This window comes from Neodiprion fabricii, chromosome 1 (genome assembly GCF_021155785.1).
Source record: "Neodiprion fabricii isolate iyNeoFabr1 chromosome 1, iyNeoFabr1.1, whole genome shotgun sequence".
In the NCBI taxonomy this organism is placed as follows: domain Eukaryota; kingdom Metazoa; phylum Arthropoda; class Insecta; order Hymenoptera; family Diprionidae; genus Neodiprion; species Neodiprion fabricii.
Window position 1 is genome coordinate 32,515,698 of NC_060239.1, and position 23,890 is coordinate 32,539,587.

The 23,890-nt window shown below is 41.5% G+C and overlaps 2 protein-coding genes across 4 annotated transcripts; both read left to right on the forward strand.

Moving 5' to 3' along the window:
* The first annotated feature begins 419 nt into the window (after positions 1 to 419).
* LOC124174345 (organic cation transporter protein-like) lies at positions 420 to 16,931 on the forward strand. 3 transcript variants are annotated; one of them, XM_046553392.1, is made up of 12 exons: positions 420 to 976; positions 5,321 to 5,390; positions 12,636 to 12,759; positions 12,839 to 12,891; positions 13,040 to 13,392; positions 13,761 to 13,864; positions 13,965 to 14,119; positions 14,254 to 14,564; positions 14,652 to 14,964; positions 15,324 to 15,505; positions 15,874 to 16,016; positions 16,109 to 16,931. In XM_046553392.1, the coding sequence occupies exons 2-12, from the start codon at positions 5,363 to 5,365 to the stop codon at positions 16,161 to 16,163; spliced, it is 1,821 nt and encodes a 606-aa protein (XP_046409348.1). In that variant the 5' UTR covers positions 420 to 976; positions 5,321 to 5,362; the 3' UTR covers positions 16,164 to 16,931. The 3 variants fall into 3 exon arrangements, with proteins under 3 accessions (XP_046409348.1, XP_046409350.1, XP_046409349.1); XM_046553393.1 differs by lacking the exons at positions 420 to 976; positions 5,321 to 5,390 and adding an exon at positions 10,753 to 10,783; XM_046553394.1 differs by lacking the exons at positions 12,636 to 12,759; positions 12,839 to 12,891 and having other exon boundaries at positions 422 to 976.
* A 1,666-nt stretch (positions 16,932 to 18,597) lies between these two features.
* LOC124174346 (protein yellow-like) lies at positions 18,598 to 23,489 on the forward strand. Its single transcript, XM_046553395.1, has 6 exons — positions 18,598 to 18,859; positions 21,573 to 21,845; positions 21,950 to 22,161; positions 22,257 to 22,464; positions 22,550 to 22,888; positions 22,967 to 23,489. The coding sequence occupies exons 1-6, from the start codon at positions 18,613 to 18,615 to the stop codon at positions 23,152 to 23,154; spliced, it is 1,467 nt and encodes a 488-aa protein (XP_046409351.1). The 5' UTR covers positions 18,598 to 18,612; the 3' UTR covers positions 23,155 to 23,489.
* Positions 23,490 to 23,890: the final 401 nt, after the last annotated feature.

Consider the following 23,890-nt stretch of genomic DNA (forward strand, 5'->3'; position numbering starts at 1 on the left):
GGATCCAACGAAACAAAGCGCCAATGAAATGACTTAGTGTCGTGTTGTGTCAGAAAATTATCGTAAAAGGAAACCGCTTGTTAATATAATATTATTAAATAGTACATCTTCGCCGAAAATTTTCCTGGACAAAGACAGAATGGTTATAACAAATTTCAACGCTTCTGAGAAACAAAATGATTTCTGCAACGAAAGAAATTGGCGTTGTTACGGAAAACGCGGATTGGGTACCAATTCGAGACGCTTGAACTTACGTCACGGGGTGAAACCCCCGTATCGTTTCATCGAAAACGAGAGCTGGCAATTTGTTATTTATCGCATACGCATCGTAACGGTGGCGCCGTTTTTCAGTTCGGAATGCGTGGCGACGCCGAACACTTTCGTATGATCGGTATAACGTCGAGGCGTCTGTTCGCCACGCGCCGCCAGTTTCGAATCAGACGCCGGTGGCGACAAGCGCGAGCAACGAAGCAGCGCATGCCTAACCGTAACGTCAAGCCACAAAACTGGCATCTGAAACCTTCGAATTTGCAACAATCGATCAATAATAGAGCTGAGAACACAGACTCGAGCCCTCGTCGATATACTGCGTCAATTGCAACCCTCGATTGGTTTGCGCCCGGCAAACGATCCTCGCAGTGTTCCTCCGAGATTGGCGACAAACCTTCCGAGTGACCGTCGAAATTTAAAGCGATTTCTGCGATCGAGACCGAGTCGGAAAAGAATTGTAAAGTACCGATCGTTTAGTGCAAGGAGCGGCGAAGGCTTCGACAATCGCAAGTGCATTTCGGAACGGAATTTCGTTCGAAGCTCTGGTCCCCTGAACTTGACTGCTGGACTCAAGGACAATTCGACGACGGCGTCCAGGGCGAACCGAAAACTATTTACGTCCACGCTTGCAAACTACCAACAGACCGGGCAGTTGTTGATTTGAATATCCGAAGGCGCTAAAGCGCCAAGGAACAACGAGCAACAGGTGAGAATGAATTTTTATAGAGCCAACTCTTTGACGTAACTCTTTGCATATTTGAACTTGCCTCGTGTGGAGTAAACTGTAAATAAGGACGGTGGGAAAACGCGATGAAAGACCCATTGTCAGCCAGGTGAACATTTGTTTATAAAATTCCGACAGCTCCCGGTTTGTTTAGTCCTAGCGCAAACTGTTCTTTTACCTCTGTACTGTGTTAAACCAAGAATTTTACTCTTTTCATTTAAGGTAAATGCAAGTCAGCTTTACAGCCTGTAATTAAGAGGCAATAAAATCTTAGCGCAGCACCGCTGTGCACCATTAATTAATCCTTTTCTGGTAATTTGAACTATTAGTGGGTATAAAAGTCCTCTTTACAATCGAGCATAAGTTTCTCAGCTTATTCAACGTTACTACGCGGAAAATTGATCTTTTTGATAATCGTAGAAGTGATGACTTTTATTGTTACGACTGCAGAAAATTACTATCGCTACCGCATAGAAAAAATAATGAAAATCAACACGACTGACGTCACTATGATAATCACTTTGTTTATCGTGTTACAGCATTATAAATATTATTGCACACTTGACGCTAATCGCAACTATAGATCTTTACGAATACACTGCAGTTGCATGAAATGAAATAACTTTTACATAATTCGTGCATCACTGCTTATAGCGGTGATAAGTAAATTAGATTTTTTACATCGCTTATCGTTGAGCTTTCGGGTCAGCCTTGCCAAAATTTTCAGGGCCATTTTGAAGCGGGTTTGTTCGTGATTCGAATTTGATAATCTGCTCGACGAAACCCGTGCTATCACTCACCGGGTTATCTGTGCTACGTATTAATTAAGCGCACAATGATCCATCGCAAATTCTCTGCCAGCATGCGACAGAAGTTGCAAAATCACCCGAAGCTCCTTTACTCTACGCTCGCACGTAACATCCGTTTGTATTATTGTGTACAGACAAAACGAATTTCACCGAAGCTTGCAGCGCATAATCAAACCCCGTACGTGGATTTTTCGCGACGATCATGTGTGCCGTGAGAACGCGACTGATGTTTTTGGCGCCACGCACGTGTGCTGACGAATTGCAGGCCTTCAAAGCGACTTGATTGTCCGGTTACATACGTAATAATGTCGTTTATTTTGGTTTTGACTATCATCCCTGACGAGCTTTCGCATGCAGAACGGACATAACGTGAAACGGAAATTTTACGATACGTTCTTGGAGGAGGATAATTCTTCGATTACGTCTGATTGCTAATAAAGAACGAGACTGAGAAAATATCACTCGAGTATTATGAATTGAATCGAAGAGAACGGATAAAAAATTATTTGTTTCATTAATTTTCATGAAAGTTTAAATCGAGTGTTACCTTGATTACAATTAATCTAACAACAATTTTAAAGCGGTCGAATTATGCTTGCGTTAAAGTATCTCTGGGTTCATTTTCACTTGTAGACGAACAATGGTCGGCATGTGAATTGCGACTGAGACACCTGCGGTGAATGTAATTAATCGATATATGTTGAAGTATAGAAGCCGTGCGTAGCTATCCAGACATACGTCTGTCATCGAATCCGCGCAAGCCGATATTTAGCGAAGCATCGGCAATTAAAGGAGTAAAACTTGTGCTGGTCGAGTCAGTTGCAGTCCCCGTAACACAGTTTGCGATTTTCTAAATCGTGTTATCTCAACTCTGCAGGATCGTTAGGACGAATGCCAGATAGAAAATGCTTTGCAGATTCATGGGGTGCAACGGTTAGTTTAAACAAGTGCGCAGTTGAGCAAGTTGCCCGGCCAAAAAGCTGCTGGCAGTGTTAGGAAGCGATTAAACAGTTCTCGGAGGCAAGCTTAGCGAACATTGGAGCTTGCGGTCAGCATTTGTAGTTGAATCCCACGCATGTGGCAATGGTTCAGCCACAATTCAACCCTGAACTTCACGTGGGCGTCAATATTCGCTTTCAAACTACAAGATTTACTTTCAGTTACGATTTCAGGTCACGTTTTAGTTGCGAACATTGTATATCTGGTTCTTATACTCGTACGAAAATCGTCAAAAAATCGTCCCGACGGAATTGAGAGTTTAGGGATCATTGGTTTTGTCCTTCGATGTTTAAAAAAATGCTTCGTTATCGCGCTGATAAGTGCAGGAACGCTTCATCCTGAGATAAAAACTATCAAAGAAGTTCACCTGGTTCAAATTGACTTAACGTGTTTCAATAAGCTCAAGCTGTAACGCATCATAGACAGCGAATCGTGGAGCTACGGTAATTTTAACTCACGATTTAAGGAGCTTAAAAATTGTCGGTTGATACAGAAAACGCAGTAAAATCGTCACTGGGTTCATGGCTTTGTATTAATATTTATAAGTTTGAGTTTTGGGAGAATTTACCGTTACATAAGTCCAGAGATAAGGCCTAAGCAAGAATCGCGCATAGTGCATGGATTTTTTACATTTATACATTACGGTATAATATGAAACGATTTTCTCTATTATGAAGAATCGTGTAAAAAAATAACGTTAAACGTAATTTTACAACATAGCGAAAGACGGAAGTATTCGTGTAATCACCACCCTACCGTGCGTCTGTCAGCAAATTTGAAACGCAACGTACTTCGTTTGTAATTTGACAGCTATTACCTCGCTTTTAAAAGTGTCAGCATACGGCACGCGCTGGTTTAGAATTACGACACGGTGCATTATTACATTATATACTTTACACTGCGGAGTTGGTACATCATTTTTATTTCCTTTCCACTCCACGTGCAACTTGATTCAAATCGTTTAAGTAGGTAGCTAGAATTGTTTCTCGTTTTAGGATATTGACTCTTCTTTTTATCTGTTTACCTCGCAAACTCTGCAATTGAAATAGCTGATACTGACGTCGTTTTACTCAAGCATTGACAAACACTTGCCACAATGGGAACGCACTACTTTTTTGTCTCGCTCTATTCGATTCTGTCTACACGATATTTATAGACTCGGGGTCCGGCAGGTCAGGGGAATAAATACGCACGAAATTGTCGCCCATTGATCAGCTCCGTTGACAAAATCGACGACCATTTGGAGGAGCACGTGGTTATCGCCACTTCGTAGTAGATGCTTATCTAGCCGATAACATCGTATCGATACTCCGGATTACGCGAGCGAGTCTCGGTGTCAACTCGTAACCGTTTGGAGTCTAAGTACGCTTTAAAAAATTATCAATTTATCGTGTAAAAGAAGTTGGAGGCCGTTAAAGACGCGTCTAATACTCCGCGACTGTATCTAGCGGAATTTACGTATGTATCGTGACCCTCTAGTTTGCGGAATAGATTTAGCGAGCGATTGCTAGGATCCGATTAGAAGCATTCGACACGTGCTCCGTTGGGATTACAGAGGAATTACTATTATCTGTTATACGCATTATGTTCACGAGACACCAGATATTCGTATCTCTGATAACGTGAAAAAAATTGGCGGCGATCACAAGGTGTAACGTAACGTACAACACGATAGCGAAAGCTTCAACAATACCCTCGATATCCATTCAATTCATTGACCAAATTCGATTTAACTGCGTATTAAATTTTGATATTCGAAATATCGCCAGTTTGTATCGCTGGGTTATTAAGACGGAGTAAAAATATACTACCAACACGATCGGCTTCTGTTTTGTTGATTAATCCCAATCTGTTGATGAATTGGGTTAAAAATATCTCGTTAAAATTATAATCAAACACAAACTGAGAAGACAGATTATACCGTCATGTTCAATATCAACAGTAATTACAAAAACAGTTTACTTAGGACTAAATATTTCGCAGACAAGGGGCCAAAGGTTCTCCAAAACAAGTGCTTGACTGTGAACTTTTTTACGCGAATATTCTAGCTAGAGATAAACGAGTCGCGAATCTGTTCCAGTGCCCTTTCCGCCCAGTTAAAGATATAAGAAGTCTATGGCCAGGTTATTATTAGCCCTGTTATCTTCAGTTACTGAGTATCGCACGACACTTGGGCCATCTTAAAATTAACTCGCGGTTTGATCGATAGCGTTCAGATCGATTTGACAGCTTCAAGATCAATGCTGTTACACGGCTCGATGACTTGAGCAAATTTTTATTACGCTTCACGCGACGATCTTACCTGCAGAAATTGTTCTTTGACCGATTGCGAGCAGCGCGTTTTGGAAGTTTGCGGTTGGACGGTTTTGAAAAGGGTTGGGATTTTGCACTTCTCAGAGAAATATCCGAGAGGCTTTCTCGCTGTCGATACGGCATGTTGATAATTATTACTGTGTTTCTTTCTTTGCGTGGATTTTCACGACCTTCTTCACCGAAACGTTCACATTGTTTGTTCCAGATTCCATCTTGGCGTCACGCATTTACCATCCGAGGCATTGATATGAAGGATACGACGACTAACGGACAAGGTGGGTTATTAACCTGAATAACGATGCCATTGCCCGCTGCACCTCGGTGCAATATGATCGCACACCGACAGCGAATCATTAAGCCCAGCTACTTCGATTCGCCGGGTGCTTTGTGCCGGCCTCTTCGATTATTTTGCTTCTGTAATCGATCAATTGACCCCGAGATCCAGGCGCTAACGTATTTACGCAGCAGATTCGATCGCAGAAGTAGGTGGTCGCGATTTGGTTCAAGTGCATTGGACTCGTATACTTGATACTTCGGAATTGAGGTTCGTTGTCAGTTCCGTTTCCTAACGTTCCGGATATCCGAGGATACCTATACGTATAATACGGGCATCTTTCTCGCGACTTTGGACCTTCGTTCGAGTCGAACCGGGACGAACTTGCCTCGCGCTGTGTCTTCGCGAATCTGTAAAGCAGTGTTTTTTTTTTCTTATTCTTATTTTTTTATCGATATGGATTCTGATCACAGCTCGGACGAGGTCAGATCGCACGAGCAGACGGAGTTCTTAAAAAACGAATACCACTTCGGGTCAAATTCCACTTTTGCAATTTTGCGCAATTAGCTGTACAGGGTGCCAGTATCCAGTATCTTTTATTTTACTGATGCAACATCACCACGGTGTGATATCACATTTCTTGAATTTTACAACAAGGCGATAAACGTAAATATCTTTAATAACAAACCGCGAAATCTACTCTTCTCCTGTGAACCAGGGGATGAGAGGCAGCCCTTGTCTCCCAGTTTCCCAGAGATTAATTGGAAGTTGTTGTCTGCAGCGATTACGAAACACTGTCGATAGCAGTGATCGTGGAAAATGAATGTTGAGCCAGACTTTCTTCAAATGGAGTCAACCGTGTTTTCCATGGTCGAAGTATCCGATCACAATCGCAAAAGTTTTGTTGCCGTTTCCTTTGGTGGAGTTGTAGCGTTTTACATCAACAAGATTTTTTTCGCAATTACCGGTGAAACAATTATCATACCTGCAGCCGACGAGAAAATTACTAATTTGAAGGATGCTTGTCCTGCAGGAAATTATACGAGTGAAAGATCGAGGTTTCGTAATTTTTTCTTCATTAGGCGATAGTTACCCTGCAAATCTCGTCGAATGCCGTGAACAGAAAAGTGCAATTATAATCAACATAGACCGAGTAATGAGATTTCACCATAGAAAAAGTGACAGGAATTTTGATTCAAGAAATTAACTGATAGATTCGCTTTGACCTAAAGCGTGATTCGTTGACACGATATTTTCCATTTCCCTTTACAACAACATTTGTTTAACAAGTCTGTAAGGTATCATCAAACAAGAATGACTCACTCCTTTCCACGTGTTCTCCACAATTCGTCACCGTATTTTGAACCCACTAAACGGCGGATATTGTTCCTCATTGAAACTCCCACACGGCTCGTTTCACTTCCTCCATTTCCGGCGCACGTGGACCGAACCCTGAATCGTAGGCGAGATCCGACGAGATAGATCTCGGGCGTTAATTAGCACTTTCATCCCAAAACGCGTGATGAATCATGGGCCGCTCCTGCGTCGGTGGAAGCTCGAGCTTGCGGCAGGGTTCCGTGTAAGCTTCAAGTAGGCTGTGTAACGGAGAATCGGACACGGGCTGGACTGCCAGATTCGCGGTGGCGAAACGGTGGGCGGCTATTCCGTTCCCAGCCGCAGGGATGAGAGACACGAAGGGCTGTAATTTTATTCGGCGAATTTGAGACACTTGAGCGGCATTAACGATAGACAGAAAGTAAACGCATGTAAGTCTCGGTTTAACGGATGAAATTCAATTAAGCCAATCACGAATTATATACTCCGCTTAGCGCGCGACCCTCCGCATGCATTGCGTGACGGTAATCGACTTTGGCCGTTCGCATTTGTAGGTACTCGAGACGCAAGTGCGTTGACTTATCAGACGTCCGAAGTGACCGGTGCAGGAATTTATCAATTTAAATGATAATCGCCGAGGCAAGTGCAGTCTCTGTTCTCGATCTCAAAATCAAACGACTGGCTGCGAAAGCTCGGTTTGGCATCCGGTTCGCATCCATTATCCTTGGATCTTGGCGGACTGAAACGATTCTACGAATCCGAGGTTCCAATGATCCCGGATTGAGAAGAGATGAAGAAAGTCGAATAGATCATTTCGACCAATTTATTGTCTGAAATCTCTATCGATTAATAGAAATTAAATAGCCGTTATTAGCGCGATAATTACAGAGGTTAGAATTTCGTAACTAAGAATTATTTAAATTCTCGTAACGCGCGATTCGGCCGTGACCCTGACGCTCGTTTCAGAGATTACTTATTAATTGATCCCGTCACGCTGGCCGTGAAAGATCTATTGCCGCAGTTCATAGCCGGTTCAATGCTGCGAGTTCAAGTTTAGGCACCGCAGCAATTGAACAAAAAAGTCCGCGGAAACGAAAACAACATTTTCTGCCCATCGGACCAATGTCAATGTTTCGGTGCAGAATTCGTGCTTTCATCACATCCACAGTTTGCTGGTCAAAAAAGTGCAAAGAGTACCGCCTTGAAATCTTATTTCACGCTGCGCGTATCAAATTTCAAGGAGTACCGAGTCACGCTATTTCAGTTCTTCAATAATTCTATTCAGCAAAATTCTTTTATACATTTGGATATTTCTAAGCGCTCGATCAAGGAGAACACTAATTCTCTCGTTTCTCAGTCTTGTTCCTTACTCATTTTGATTATTTAATATTACGTAACAGGCTCTTCTCGTCTCTGGCAGCGAGTGCGCCGCGTTATTGTGACATAACGGAGAGGGGGAAAAGAGAGCGCTGCAAATAGTGGAAGAAAAAACCAATTGCACTCTGTGACCCAGATGTTGTTAAGCTCGCGAGGCTCGAGCCGTGTCTCGGTCTCCACGAATCAGAGTATTTCTCAGCCTACACACCCACTTGTTGCGTATAGCACTCGAGGCTACCGAAGGCTTTGACGTCACAGACACTCCTCCAATCTTGAATAATGCGCATGGTAATTTAGCGAACAGCGTGACCCGTGGCCGTTGAGTTTCGCAGTTGCGATAATCGGTGCCGAGTGACGACAGTACATTCATTGTTTTTCAACCCGTTCGCAAACCGTATTGTTGTTATAATCTTTCCAATTCACTGACGCACTTCTATCCGTTGTTTTAAATTTTACGCTCGTTGACGCAGCTTTTCGAACCTTTGTTCAGTAAATTTTGAACGTTCTGGTACTCGGTAAAACTCAGTTATTATTTATGCTGAAATTCTGCTGAAAGACGCCGACGTTCCGACATTAAGCTTGCGAAATCAAGTCAATGCTGCGATTTGTGCAAAAAAGCCTTGATTATTTCAGCTTTGAAGTCTCTTGAAGATATGTGTGACAAAAACACGAGTCTTCCTTGATTTGTGTCAGTCACACCTCGTTCAATGGCCTTCGACATATATCCTGTTTAATTTCGTTTATTTCAGAACAGAGGATTGAGCCACTTAAAGCACTCATTATCTGAGGTTGGATTCCTGCATGATCCCGTTATCTGGAGTAGTAATTTATTAACGATCTTATGTAACGTAAACTGGGAAATTTTCGTGCGCAGATGATGTAAGAACAAACACGGTGTTGAATACCGAGTGGAATATTTCACGTCTCATTAAACTTATATCCACCTTGCCTTACGCGATTTGAATATGCGACCGCGTGCAGAACGAATAGATTTATCTGGAAATGTACGGTTTGCATGAAAGTAATGCGGTAATGCCTCTGTCTGGTATTGTTAGCAACAAGGAAGGCGATAAATCTAATGACTCAGAACTCGCCTGGCCTGTGGAAGAATTTGCCTGTCCACCACCCACAAACGCCCACTCGAATGGTGGTGGAAATCATGTGCTGTTCATAAAAGTTTTATCGGCACAAGTTCTCCCCTGCGGATAAATCAATCTCGAACAATCATATCGAGCGGAAAGCTGTCAATCGACTAGCGGTAAATTATTGTTTAGATAAAAATCCACAACCGAGACTATGATCGCATTGCTCGTATCAACCGGAGGAAACCATATATCGTTCTAAGTGCATCGGGCATCTGTTCAGGGGTTAAGAGGCTCCGGGGAGAAATTAATCTCCACTCAATCACACTCAACTACTGTATATACATATGTGACGGGTTTATTTTTGCGCAACTTGATCATTGAAGAGCGGAAAATCCTTAGAAATTATTACAGGTTAACTTGCAAGAGACAAACAGCTCCATTAAATGCGTTACACAATACATAGGTTTACTCTTTTAATACGACTAGTACGTCTTTGATTGGAAGATTAGATTTCACATCGCGCGTAAACATCATCCTATATTCTCCACGTCACACCGCGTATTGCGCACAAGTTGTAATTAAACGAAAAAATATTGCTTCACGGAATTATTAAAACGCCTTATTCAATGTTTTGTGGTATTCGTAATGCTTGCGTTCATCAATGGGAAATCGACGTGTCTTCGCAAAAGACGAGTGGGTAAAATACGCGATTCAGATACACAGCGACGCGAATGTACCTTGTTAACCCATCGCGAGAAAAGTTCGATCAACACGTTTTCCCGATCTAAAGTGATCGTTTCTGCACTTGGCACGTCCTTGATGGAATCAAGTTTCTACTAACCTTGCCCACCTCGCTAAGAAGGGCGACATTGAAATGCAACGACTAATGCTATTGCCTCTCACACGTTCAATAGTGCGTACGAATGTGCGTCTATCAATCCAATGCCATAATCCGCATGAGAATTATATCTTGGAGCCGATAAATGTCACACGAGAATACTCCCAAAGTTTTGCGAGTTTTTTTATTAAATTATACATGTTCGCAACCACTTATCTCATATCGTAATACTTGTTAAAAATAGCCCAGTCGTATATCTGCATGTGAGACTTATCGGTGGATTGGATTTGACTTCTTAATTAGGTAGGGATTTTGCTGATATATCACCGTTTTTCGCACATACGATTGCAGTACGCTTTCAATGTTTATAAATAACTGTCACGTTTTTACGTAACTCGAGTATGAAAAATGTACGCACAGCTTTATAGCATGCGTGACTGTTTGAATTTTCCCCTAACACACGCGTCAATAAACCAATGGAGTTTTTATTTCATACTTTCATACAGTTCGTATACCATATGTTTGCATAACGACAATGCGCAATTGTTGTAAATTTGTGAAGTTGGCACAGATGGTTGTTCGGCATAAGTCAGGCGGTTCTGCGGTATAATTTTTGTTAAAAAAAAGGATGAATTCTCAATCAAGCGTCGAAATTAAAGCCAAGAGAGCGGTTGCTAAATCACGTGACTTGTAACTTAAATACTACAGCAGAGATAAGTAACTGTGCACGAAGAATCTCAACGATGACAAAGAGAAAAGGTACCTAACATTTATACGTTATAAACGGTGCTTCGCCCGAAGAATGACTTTACGATATGCTAAGATATGCCCCAATTATGATATATCTGTGCACTGAATTGACTTAACTTATGCTAATCATCGTTCAAGTCGTCTTTTAGCGATTCTAATAAACGACACAATAGCATGTGTGATTAACGAAGGCGGAAAATTAGCGTCAAGATGGTCCTCTAAAAGTGATTAAACCTTCCTCACACGTTTATCGTTTTAAGCTACTTTTTTGTTGGCTCCAGGTGAGCCAGTCAAACTGCGACTTTGATTTCACGTTGGATTGTTAATTCATCGAATTGTTATCGCGATAAGTAAATCGGTAGCTACCGGTACCTGAAGAGGATACCGGTCATTGGTCCCAAGTGTCGGTTCGGATACTTGAGTTTGGAATGCCGCAAGATTCTCTAAGCCTTGAATTAATCACAGAGCACGTCGATACGTGTAAGAAATAGCAATTGTATACCTGAGGCAATTGTCTTGTAAGGGCACCCTTAATCCCTCCGTGCAGCAGAGCCTCGGATCGCCGAGTGTTTTCTACGGCTAGGGCATTATGTTTGTTAGTTGTAAAACACGCTGGACCAGTTGAGCACTGGATGCTGCGGGCGATAGGATTCTCAAGGACTGATCTTGGCATTGCCAGTTGGGGGTCGTTGGAATGCAAAAAGAAAGTGAGCGATGGTAGTGGCGCCAAGATATGCGGAGCACTTTCAGTCGGCGGAAACACGGGATGGTCAATTTTGATTAGACACTTTGCGCTATGAGTTGGTAATAATCGGTGTACCTACAGCCGACTTGCGGAAAATATCGATCAGAGTGGATCTATCACCAATGCGTCAGGACTGGAAACGCGATTGTAACGACATCGATAAGCGGAATTATGATCTATGGGTTCAGTCTGAAGTTAGACGAAGATCGCGCAACGATTGTCAACGTTATTTGATCAAGATGTCATTGCGTGACACTCCCAATCCTTATAGCGTATACGTAGCGGTAAAAACATGGGTACAGGAATTTGACGTAGTCCTAGATTGAGGCAAGAAATATCTCGCATACTATTGCGACTTGCAGCTTCATAAACGAAACACATTGCAGAGACATGATTAACGAATACTATTCAGAGCAGTGAGACATTGTCAAACAAGCTCGAAAATAGGCTAATTTGATGAATTTCATAAGACGTAATCATGATGTTAAAATTCATTTTGCTCCGAGCGTTTATTTAAGACTACGATATAAAGTTTTCTGCCTCATCATTCTGGAATGGGTTAATTAAAGGGATAACTTAGACCTTGGCACGATGTGTTTTGTACTGTACAAGAACTGCTTTTACTTCGACTGTGTTTACTAGCTAGAATTGACGAATCATAGATCTTGGTTCTGATCGTTTTGTATTTGCTATCAAACTGCAGATATAACATGCTTTTGTGAAAGAGTCAGTGTTTGTTATACTGTATCCGAATACTTAAGCGTTTCCAAGACGCGGTGAATTCCGGAAACCATAAGTGTTTTTTGGGCCATGTCAGCAGTGTGGTCAGATGTACTAGTTCGGGGTCAATAGGTGATTTTGGTGAAGATCAGGCAGCCAGTAAACACTAATGATGCTTATGATAAACTGCCGATTTGTAAAAATAGAGCCCAATGCAGCCGGCCTGACGATTGTGAGCACGAGTGGTTTTTGGAATCGCATCAAGAATATAAACGGCTAACGCGAACCACGTGTTTCCTGTTTGCCTGATATTTGAAACTCATGATCACCAGACGGGCCGCAGGACTCATGTCTGCAATAAAAATATCATTTGATTTATCAATTAGAAAAATTTAGGCGACTTGTTATTGGTCGTTGGGTGGAGGAGGGGGAACGGGACTGCACGCAAGGTTCGTGACTTGAGTAACACCAAAGACTCCATCTATAAAAGCGGAGCCTCGTGTGGCAGAGCTGTCAGTCGGTAGTTGTTCTTGAAATTAAAAGAATCGAGTCTACATACCTTCATTTGTTTCGCATTTGCATTTATTGTTAGTCCTCAGTCGCTCGGCTCCTGCAACCAGCTCTGCCCAACAGCAGAAGACCCACTCTAAGAGTAATTGTTACTTCTTATCACTTTTTCAAATCGTCCGGCGTAAATCAGCCGCCATGTGGGCATCTCGTAGCTGGTTATAATCAGTCCAGCCATCAGCAACTTTCGATATGCTTTTAATAAATCTTTTTTGACCCCTTATCGGTTTCAGTGGAGGTCAATGGTAAGGAGTCCAACGGCAAGCACTTACTGTCAAGCGAGAAGGACGCCGAGGTTGCCAAGGACGCCAACCATGGGGAAGAAATTGACGCGGTCCAGAGCGCCATGGGCAGCTTCGGAAGGTGGCAGCTTCTCGTATGCCTCGCAATTTCTCTCGTCAAATTTCCAGTCGCCTGGCATCAGTTGGGCATTGTTTTTATGGCCCCACAACCAAAATTCAAATGCATTGCTCCGAACGGTACAGTCGACAAATACAACTGCTACGTCAACGTCTCCGACATCCAGGAGCCTTGCACTGAATGGGAATACGACAGAAGCATTTTTCCGGAGACTATAATAACGCAGGTATTTACGAAAAAAAAATACCAAACGCAAACGAGCATCATAACCATGTGCGTGTAAAAAGACCTTTCGCAGTTGGAAAATCATTTGCTACTTTTTCAGCCATCCGTTACGTTATAAATTAATGGCGAAAAAAATTTTTTCCATTATTCTCCCAATGAATATTCACATTTCTGAATATTCAATGCATTGTTTGCGTATTCCGGAATCAATAATTCAGTATACCAGTCGACTCGACGACCGTGAATTTACGCTCCGAAATGCAAATCGAAAGAAAGGAATAGTGTGACAGGTGGGGTGTGTTCGCTCATAGACAGCTGCTTGACGACTTCCGAAAAATTAATTTACCTTCACCTTCTCCCTTTTCTTAGTGGGATTTGGTCTGCGGTCAATCGTTTTACGCAGACACCTTGCAGTCTCTTCTCATGTTCGGCGTTCTCCTGGGTAACATCGTCTTCGGTAGCTTGTCAGACAGGTATATAAAACCTCGCACCATCCCACATCCCCGACTTCGCGATTCGCTCGATATTTCATTCATCTGAAGAGAGTGATTCATGGTCAAATCCCCCTCGCAGGTATGGCCGGAAAAAACCTCTTGTCGGTTCCGTGGTGCTTCAGCTGGTTGCTGGCATCGGATGCGCAGTGGTTCCCTGGTTCCCTGCCCTCCTCTTTTTGAAGCCGCTCAGCGCTTTCGCTACCGGAGGAACAATGGTCACCAGTTACGTAATTTGTGAGTAATTTTCTCGACCATTTTCTTACTAGTTATATGAGTTGTTGATCATCAGTAGCGAGTGAAACGCAATTTCAGAGTTCATTTAGTTCTTTCTTCTCACCTGCGTCTGCAACTTTTTTTTCCGTCCTCAGGCATGGAGATCGTAGGCACAAAATGGCGGTCCCCGATCACGGTCCTCTATCAAATCCCTTACAGCTTGGGCCACATGACGTTGGCGGGTCTGGCTTACTGGTTCCGACACTGGGAACACCTTCAAATAGCCATGACCGCACCGTCGATAATTCTATTGGGTTATTGGTGGGTTGTGCCTGAATCACCCAGGTGGCTTCTTGCCATGGGCAGGCAGAAGGAAGCGTGCAGGATTCTAAAAAAAGCTGCCAAACTCAACAAAGTCAAGGACACTGACATCCCAGACATGGTCAGAAAACACTGCCTTCATCAGGTAATATAAATTCAAGAGTTACAGATATACTTCGTGAATATAGATTTTCCAGATCGGAAATATTTGATACTCGGCTTTTGTCATCAGAACTCGAAAAATACCGCACCCAACTACAAACCGTCCTTTGTGGACCTCTTGAAGACACCTAACATGAGGAAGAAGTCAATCGCGATATTCTTCAACTGGATGATCTGTGGTATGGGACTCTTTGGAATAACTCAGTACCTGGGGCAGGTTGGCGGTGACATATTCGTGAACTTTGCTGTGTCCGGAGCCACGCAGATACCAGGAAACATCGTTTCCTTGTGGGCGATGAGCGCCCTGGGCCGAAAGACGACCCTCATTTCCAGCAATACTATGACTGGAATCGCTAGTCTGATGCTCATAGGCGTACCTAAGGGTAAAGTAGGCTGCATTTTTCTTACTCAATAGTTGTCAAAATTGAGGCAAGTGAATAAAGTTCGAGATAATATTCTAGGAATCGTATTTGCGTGACTGCGTTGCAGAGACTTTTTATCGCGTGTGTTGCGTAAGACTTTAATTTCCGAATAAGTTTAAGCAATTAAAACCAGTACTAATTGCCTAAGAGAAATTGGATTATCGTCATTATTAAATTGCCCCAATAAACTACTCCTCTAGTTGATAACAATTACAAATAATTAGAGTACGTTGCAATTGATGTTACGATTGTCGTTTGCGCTCACGTCCGCTGTGCAGGATTGTGAAATCTGATTATAAATGTATTCTTCATCTTTCCAGAGATCGCTTGGCTCAGGCTACTTTTAGCCTGCTGCGGTATCGTTGGGATGTCAGTTTCGTTCACAACGGTTTACCTATTTTCCGGTGAGCTTTTCCCTACGGTCGTTAGGAACATCGGTGTGGGAACGTGCAGCATGAGCGCGAGAATAGGATCGATGGTTGCTCCGTTCGTCGTCTCTCTGGTGAGAAATAGAAGATTGTAGAAAAAATTGCGATCTCAGAAAACCTTAGGATATCAATTACACACGCTTCTGCGATCCGACACAATATGACGCCACTCGCTTTTTCTTAGTTATTGACATTCATTGTGACTGCAAGTGGGACGGGGTCGGATGCGGACTTTATTCTAAGTGTACTATGCTGATATTTTTACGAGTGACGAAATATATTATGCATGTTAGACCAATGCCGAGTTTATCTCATGTCGGGGTACTTTTACAAACTCACTCCTGAGCATTGTCGTTCAGCTTTGTATGCGCTGTGATTTAAGAGTACCTTTTCGTCGGACTCAGTGTTTTTCTTGAGTTGAAAAGTAAAAATTGCTTTTTAGGGTCTGAAAGAAACCAGAGCATGGATGCCTCCGACCGTTTTTGGAATACTGCCACTCCTCGGCGCATTGTTCTGCTATTACTTGCCTGAAACTGCTGGATGTACTTTGCCTGAAACCCTCGAGGATGGCGAGAACTTTGGGAAGTAAGTGATGACGATTTGAAGAAAGATGTTCCAATAATGCTTTTCTCAGATTGGAAGTTTTTATAACTTAACTGTAACTCTTTAATTTCCAGAAAAATTGAAGCTCCGGAAAGGCTAAAGGCGGCGGAAATCGAAGCTGCTTTGTGATGGAAGACTGTTAATTAATGATTAATGATAAATGAATAAACAAATTTAGGATGAAGAAGAAGAAAACAAGGAGAAAAGGAATAAACGAAAAATCAAAAAATACGTCTAAGAAAGCGTAACTAGACATAATTAGATAAAAAATAAGTAAACCAAAATAGCGTTGTTATAGGTATAGAATGCAAGGATCATTCCACCTCACTATTTATTGAAACCGCATGCCTTTGACGATATTAAACAATTTCATCACTGTCTTAACCTGCGTATCGTATGGCATGAGGTGAGATCTTAGTTTCTACAATTGATGTATATTCAAGATAGCTGCATAATCAGTGTATCTTTCGCGCCCAAAGCTCGAGGAATCAGATTCTCTCGAAAATTTCCGGTGTAGCCCAAGTGTGTGGAATAAATGAATCGCGTTTTCTCCCCGTAATTTTTTTTACCCGTGAGCTTATTCTGCCAGACGCTAATCATGGACGTTTATCAATCGTCGAATCGCGAGTGCTAGTTTTAAAAATTTATGAACTTTTTAGCGAAATCTTCTCTGTCCATTCGCAATCTTCGTATCGATCAATTTACAACCTTCTTATAACGTGTGATATGATACGAACTATAAATTAGTTTAAACATATATGCACGAATGTAAAATAGAACATATATTTTTAATATTTCAATGTATAGTCATCACGATGAATACATATGATTGCTATTTTCCTACTTATGCATATGTAATGTTAATGTTTGTGTAAATACATATGTCGTTTTACAGTATGATTGATTTCTCTTCGAGTGTGGTAATTTTTCTTTTAGTCAACGTTCTAAAGGATTTCGTTGATGAACTTCGCAGTTTGGGTTGTCACAAGTGAACTATAAATTCATTCGAACTGTGTGATAATGTATTGGTATACACATTCGGAAAAAAAATATTTGACGTTCAAATTTGATTTCAAATGTGTGATTATTAAGAATTACTATATTATCGAACCATCTATATTTTTTCTACAATTTTATATTCTATTTTAGCACACAATAAGTGAGAAGACTGTGCAAATTAAAAATTTCTATTTTTCGCAGTTATTGACTTTACCTCAATTCCTATGCAACCGTAATATTCAATACCAGACCATGTTTATACAGTTTTTAAGTTAGGAATGGCAAATAGGAAAAGTAAAATAAAAGTTGGCATCTGCTAAGTCCGGTATCTGTAAATACGGCTAATTGTACAATTCTAAAATTATGATTTGCAAATCGAAGAAACAAAATTAACGTAGATACGTGCCAGATCCGGTATCGGCAGGCACGGTAATTTAAATATTTTTTGGGAATCCCCGAAACATTCTGAATTTCCATGACGCGGTTTCTCGCGTGGTAATCGATTATAACTTCGTTACAGAGATAATTCATATTGATGCAAAGTTCGGTACGGAGAATTTGCTCGATTGAGTGATTACGTGCATACAACGAGTAATAATAGCGAAATTAAAACTGTACTTCCCGTAATCAATGCGACGTGTTGCATAATTCTGATAATCATCATCAGGATTCGTTGTTGTTATTCGATTGTTGAAAAGAACGGAAACTGCTCGGCACAGTAATCGGGCTGATTTCGCTACGGGTAATAATATACATATACAAGCTCTCCCAAATGAAGCGTATCGCAGAAAGCGTTAGACTCGACTTTCCGGTCTTGGCGAGGTCGTGCACTCACCAAGGACAAATCAGAAGAAAAATTTGTACGCATAGTGCATCTCACGCCCAGAGCTTATACGCTTACATCCTTATGAAAGCCTGGGTTGAAAACGGAGTCAATAAAGAGATTAAATATTTTTTTCACGGTGTTGTTTGGACGAAAATATGAAATCCAAAATCTTATGCTTGGAAAAACTTGTAAATATATTCAAAACTTATACATACCGCCACCGATTTCTTGTTCACTTTTTTTAAGTTAAACGTACACGGACGAAAAAAAATCTATGAACATTATAAACGTATCTGAATTATGTTGTACGACGATTTTCAGATCCTTGGTAAAAAATGGTACCATTGAATACAGAAATATGATGCAGTACAGCAGATGATAAGAACTGTCGATAGGTTTAACTGAATGTTTGCAAGAAGAAAATGGAAATAATCTAATCGATGTAGGTGTTTCAACGATAGTGAAGGTTCCTTGCTATACCATCGGCTCGATACAATGTAGGATATATATACCTGCTATGGAAAATTCCTGAATTAACAGCGTCCTGAATAAAGTAAATGATACTTGAAACGTGTTTAACCTCATTCAAGACGACATCTTCGCGAGTCTACGCGACGAAAGTTTGTAACAAGTATAAGTATGGGTGAATTTGGATTGACTATCTCGGTTTTCTGTCAAACAAAATCCCATCGATCATTTTTTTTTTTTTTTTTCGTGAAATTTTATCGACACAGTAACACGAATTCGAGATTCATGTTAGAACCAGTTTCACCAAAGCAGAACACGGTATATAGATTTTTTGCGTCCAGCATATATGTGAGACAAGTTGAGTACGTTTATTTTCATCGAAATACTGGTCGCCATGTCCGGTGCGACCTGCCCGATGGTGTGCCGGGAGTTGCTTTGTGCTCAACGGTATATTTAAGAGTGGTTTCAGCGCACCGTAAACTCACTCGACATCGTACCGTTCACCAGAAAGCTGTGTTCAACGGCTCGATCAGTGAGTACTGCAATATCATTACATACTCGTGTGACGATCATGTGGGTTTGTGTTTTTGTGCCGGTGTAAAAAACGGTCCAGTTCGAGTCGCAGCTCGGTGTGTAGCTGTTGAAAAAAACCTCAGATTCTTTTACTAGAACAATGAATGTCGGGAATAAGCTTGGAGTACATACATCGTTCGATTCATTTTATGGGAAAAGTTGCAGAGCATTTATCGATGCTTCGTTCCCAAGTGGTTGAAAGAACCCGTGACCACGCATAAATTGTAATAAAACACGGGGCTTAAAGCGTTTGAAGTAACCTTTGGATAACGATTATCGTGACCGTGAATTCTATATTGATTTTGAAATGCAAATTGAAACGCCAAATATCAAACGAATGCCTGGTTTGTTAATTGTAATTTTAAAACTGAACCTTGTGGTCTTACCTTTACAGCGATTGCTGTAACGTAGCATGCGGGTTGAAACGGTTTGTCAATGTAGCTGAGACTATGCGAGTCAATTATACTCATGATTTGATATAAAACAATTATTGATTCATTCGTTGCAAATCCAGCAATAACGTTGAATGACTTCTCATTACGTTTTACGCATTTTGAACCATCGGAATCAACCTACTAATGTCAAAACGCCTACCTAAGAACTATATTAAAACATATTTCCGTTGAATGTAGCTGCAACCTTGTAGGATACGTCATGCACATTCACTGAGTATATTTGAGGTACTCGTATAACGTGCAATATACCTCAAGAACATGTTTTCCTCATACACATTGTGTAAATTTCTCGAATATATTCAGAAAGTTTCCCGTGAAGTTTGGCTTTTGGGTAGTCAAAACAAAGTATGCGATGCACGGCAATAACTGGGATTATGGTTGCATGTGATGCATATAAATTGGTAATTGCAAATTATATGATGTCTGCAGTAGTCGATTTCCTTTTTTAAACTGATCGTAGTCCCGGTTTTCTCCGGAATTCGTTATTCTGCTTTCGAACTTGCGGTAAGTTATGCAACGGTCCAAAGAGCTCGAAGAGTTTTCACCAAATTCAAGCGTCGTCTCTGTTGTCCAAATGTGGTTCGATCGCGAAACGTACGAATATCCACGAACCTGTTTCACCGATTAACCACTTGAGGACTACGCGCACAATTAAGCTAAGGTACAACGATCTTCTGCTGGAGAACGTCGGTGAAACCTGTCTTTATGTGTATGTTTGAAAGTTGTGTTAGCTTGACTCGCCGGCTTAGGCTGATGTTGTGGTTGGAATTTACTAGTTGAGACTAGCTGAGCCATTCGATGAAAGGTAACTGTAAACGGGACGGCTATTGATTTAAACCAAGCCTTAGACCCTGTCACGAATTCATTATTTTTCACGGCATGAATGTTGTTATTGAGATCTCGTGCACGATGCAGAGAATTGCGCGTAGAGAACCGGTTATCGAAGACATTGTATCTTTTTCGCCAAACACTGAAAACCGATTATCTCCCGACTCCGTGATTCAATGTCAATCCTACTTGACATTCAAATCTGCTTCAATATTTCGTTTTCCAAATGACGCGTTACAGAATGAATAAAGTATCAGGTTAGTTACGAATGACACACCGTGAAGCAATATTTTCGATATTTATTCGATTAAAGTTGTTGCTGGACATTCTTACCATGGAGTCACGTATTGCGTTCTTGACACATCATCGCACACATCACGCACTCGGTCGCAATGTTTATCCTGATAAAAAGAAATTTGTCAATCCCGCTCAGATCGCGATTGCACTGTCATCGTTTTTCTTTGATTAACGCGATTAAAAGTATGATTGGATCTTGAAGTTGCGCTGTTCAATTATTTACGTTTATTGCTTATCGAATAATTACGTCACAAATTTGCTACGGGTTGTTTTTCTTGCAGTAGTAATTTCGCGAGGTTAGTTTTGATGGGTATAATGGACAATGTGTATGCTGCGCGAGTTGTTGCAACGTATCCCATTTTAATACCGTCTGTTCTTCCCAAGGTCGTCATTTACGAGAAAGCCTCGAGGAATACAAAATTTTGTAATTTCCGACTACTTTGCGAATCACGTCAGCTGCTAGAATGTTACTACGGAGCGTGTTTTTTGACATCGAACACGTTAACCATCACCGAACCATGATACCTGTGATTTTCCTGGTTAGATCATTGTCCTTGAAAATGACATGATTTCTACACGTAATTGAACAATTTCACAATCACTGCACTGCCACGGAAATAGAAATTAATCTGAACTGATTAAGCGTGGCTATATTGTTAAAACCATTAGGCATATCGATTGTTAGTTCCAATTAGTAGTTTGATAATTACAATGACTCATTTCTCGGACCACTACGCTTGATGTGTCTGTAAGCCACAGTGTGGCCCGTGGTAAAATCGGACCTTGCTTTCCTTTCCGTCAACCATGACTTAATTCGGAGCATTTGGAATCGCTCGGTAATTATGCACGCTGGGAATAACTGCGGACAGTATGGCATGTCAACATATGACTGGCATAATTCATTTACATCCCGTGAATTGCCACTGAAATAATGAGCTTCCTATGCAGCTTCACGTCCGATGGTTTCACCTGAAACATCATTATTACCGCGTTGACCTAAATTTAGCAACAGAGCAAAGAACATTCATAACTGAATAGTTGTTCGGAAATGTGGACATTTATTCATGCAATATCTTTACTGGTATATTTCAGTGCACACATCTGTAAAGTGTTTGACACTCCTGCTGGGGGTGGCAGCTGCCTCTCTTGGCCCTTTCGAAGAACTCTACACTTGGAAGCAGCTCGACTTTCAATTCCCAACTTCCAATGCTCGGGAGGCAGCGATCGCCTCTGGTGACTTTGTTCAGATCAACAACCTTCCGGTAGGCATTGAAATCTGGAAGGACAAGTTATTCGTCACAGTACCGAGATGGAAGAAGGGAGTTCCCTCGAATTTAAATTACATCTCACTGTCGAACACAACCGGTAAGAGGTCACGAGTTTATTCAGTCATTACCTGACGGTAACATTACAACTTTGACGTTTACATATCAACCTGGGTTATAACTTATCGGAAATTTATGTTCCAGGTAACAAATCACCAGCCCTAACTCCCTACCCAGATTGGGAGACGAACGACATTCACCAAACCGGAAAAGAGTCCATAGTCAACATCTTCCGGCTGGCGGTGGATTCCTGCGATCGCTTATGGGGTATTGACGCAGGTTCCGACGACATTCTGGGCGAAGGTGCCTTGGTTGCTCCGGTTCAGCTGATCGTGATCGATCTGAAGACTGACCAAGTTCGTAGATTTCTGTCTTATTTTCCCATAGAACAATCAGTTCTCGGTCCGCATCCATCGAACTAGTCGATAAACTCATATTTGTCATTCATCAGGTCATTCGACGTTACCGTCTCACCGACGCTGACCAGAGGTTCGAGTCCTTCTTTGCCAATCTGGTCGTCGACGTGGAGGCTGATGCCTGCGATCAGGCCTTCGCTTACGTCTCTGACCTCGGTGCCAACGGTCTGGTTGTCTACAGCTGGGAAAAGAACAAGTCGTGGAGAGTCGACCACAACTTTTTTGCGTTTGACCCTCTGCACGGTGATTTGGAAGTTTTTCGAGAAAGCGTCGGAGATCGTTGACTAGACCTTCGCAAGTGCTGCTGCTACAATGTCGTTGTTTACAGGTGACTTCAACGTCAGTGGAATCAACTTCCAGTGGACCGATGGGATCTTCGGCCTTGCTCTGAGCCCGTTACGGAGTGACGGCTCCAAAAGCTTGTATTTCCACGCCTTGGCCTCAATCACCGAGTTCGAGGTGTCAACGACTGTTTTGAAAGACGAAGTACTGGCAACTTCGAACGGGAATTATTACCACTTCAAGAGACTCGGTTACAAGGGTGAGCTCAGTCAGTGTACGGCATCTGTGATGGATTGGAAAAGCGGAGTGGCTTTCTTCGCAGCTGTGAACAGAGACGGGATCGCATGTTGGAACACGAAGAAGTCGCTGGATCAGTCCAGCTTCCGTAAGTGAAAATTGCTTTTTTGCTTAGTTCGGAAAAAGCTGTTCGTGGTTTGAGCATGGTTCTTTTTTTTATACATAGGTCTTGTTGCCGAAGACCACGACGCTCTAGTGTTCCCGAACGATATCAAGATCGCCCAAGATACCAGACAGCTCTACGTTATCTCTGACAAAATGCCACTGTTTCAATATGCCAACATAGATCCTCAGCAGATCAATTATCGTATTCTCAAAGCACCCGTCGATGAAGCGGTAAAGACTTGTCTGTAAGGGGTTGATATTCATCCAATCACTAGATGAAGTCTATAAGAGTCACACGGAAAGTTTACGAATTAAGAAAGTGTTTTACAGTTAAAAAAATATCTGATGGTAAGCCAAGTTGAGGTAATGTCGTATTGCATAGGATGCAAAAAATAAGCATTGTTCGTGAATAATTACTATACAAGCTGATTGCACTCGGTTGAAAAAATATGTAAAATTGTTTGGTGCGATGAAGTGATTCTCGATTCCAAACGTTAGTTTACTAGGATTTTACTAGCAACAAATCTCGGAAATCCTTATCCATTTTCGTATAAGCAGTATCAACGTAATATAGAACACGGTATCAAAACAGGAGACGAAGAATTCGGGTAAGAATAAGTGTCATCAAAATAACTGTGTCCACAAAGTTCCGATCAAGGTTGAAGATGCTGTTTTAGATCTGCTTCAATTTTTTTAATAAGAAAAGATTAGTCTAAAATTACAGCTCCGTTAGAATAAAATCTTGTTGAACACCCATTTCTGAGTTATGATTGAATTAGCTGTTCCCGAAACGCCAATTTCATGAACACGGAGAAAATTTTTAAAAATCTAAGAAAATGTAACAATTTTTATGGTGTATCGTCAATTGTTTTCACAATCATTTTTGCTTACTGCATATTACCATACCATTGTGTCTGAAAAATCGTTAGTTTCACGTACATCATATCTCTTTTTGCCTTATCACAGTGATTATCATGCCAAGGAT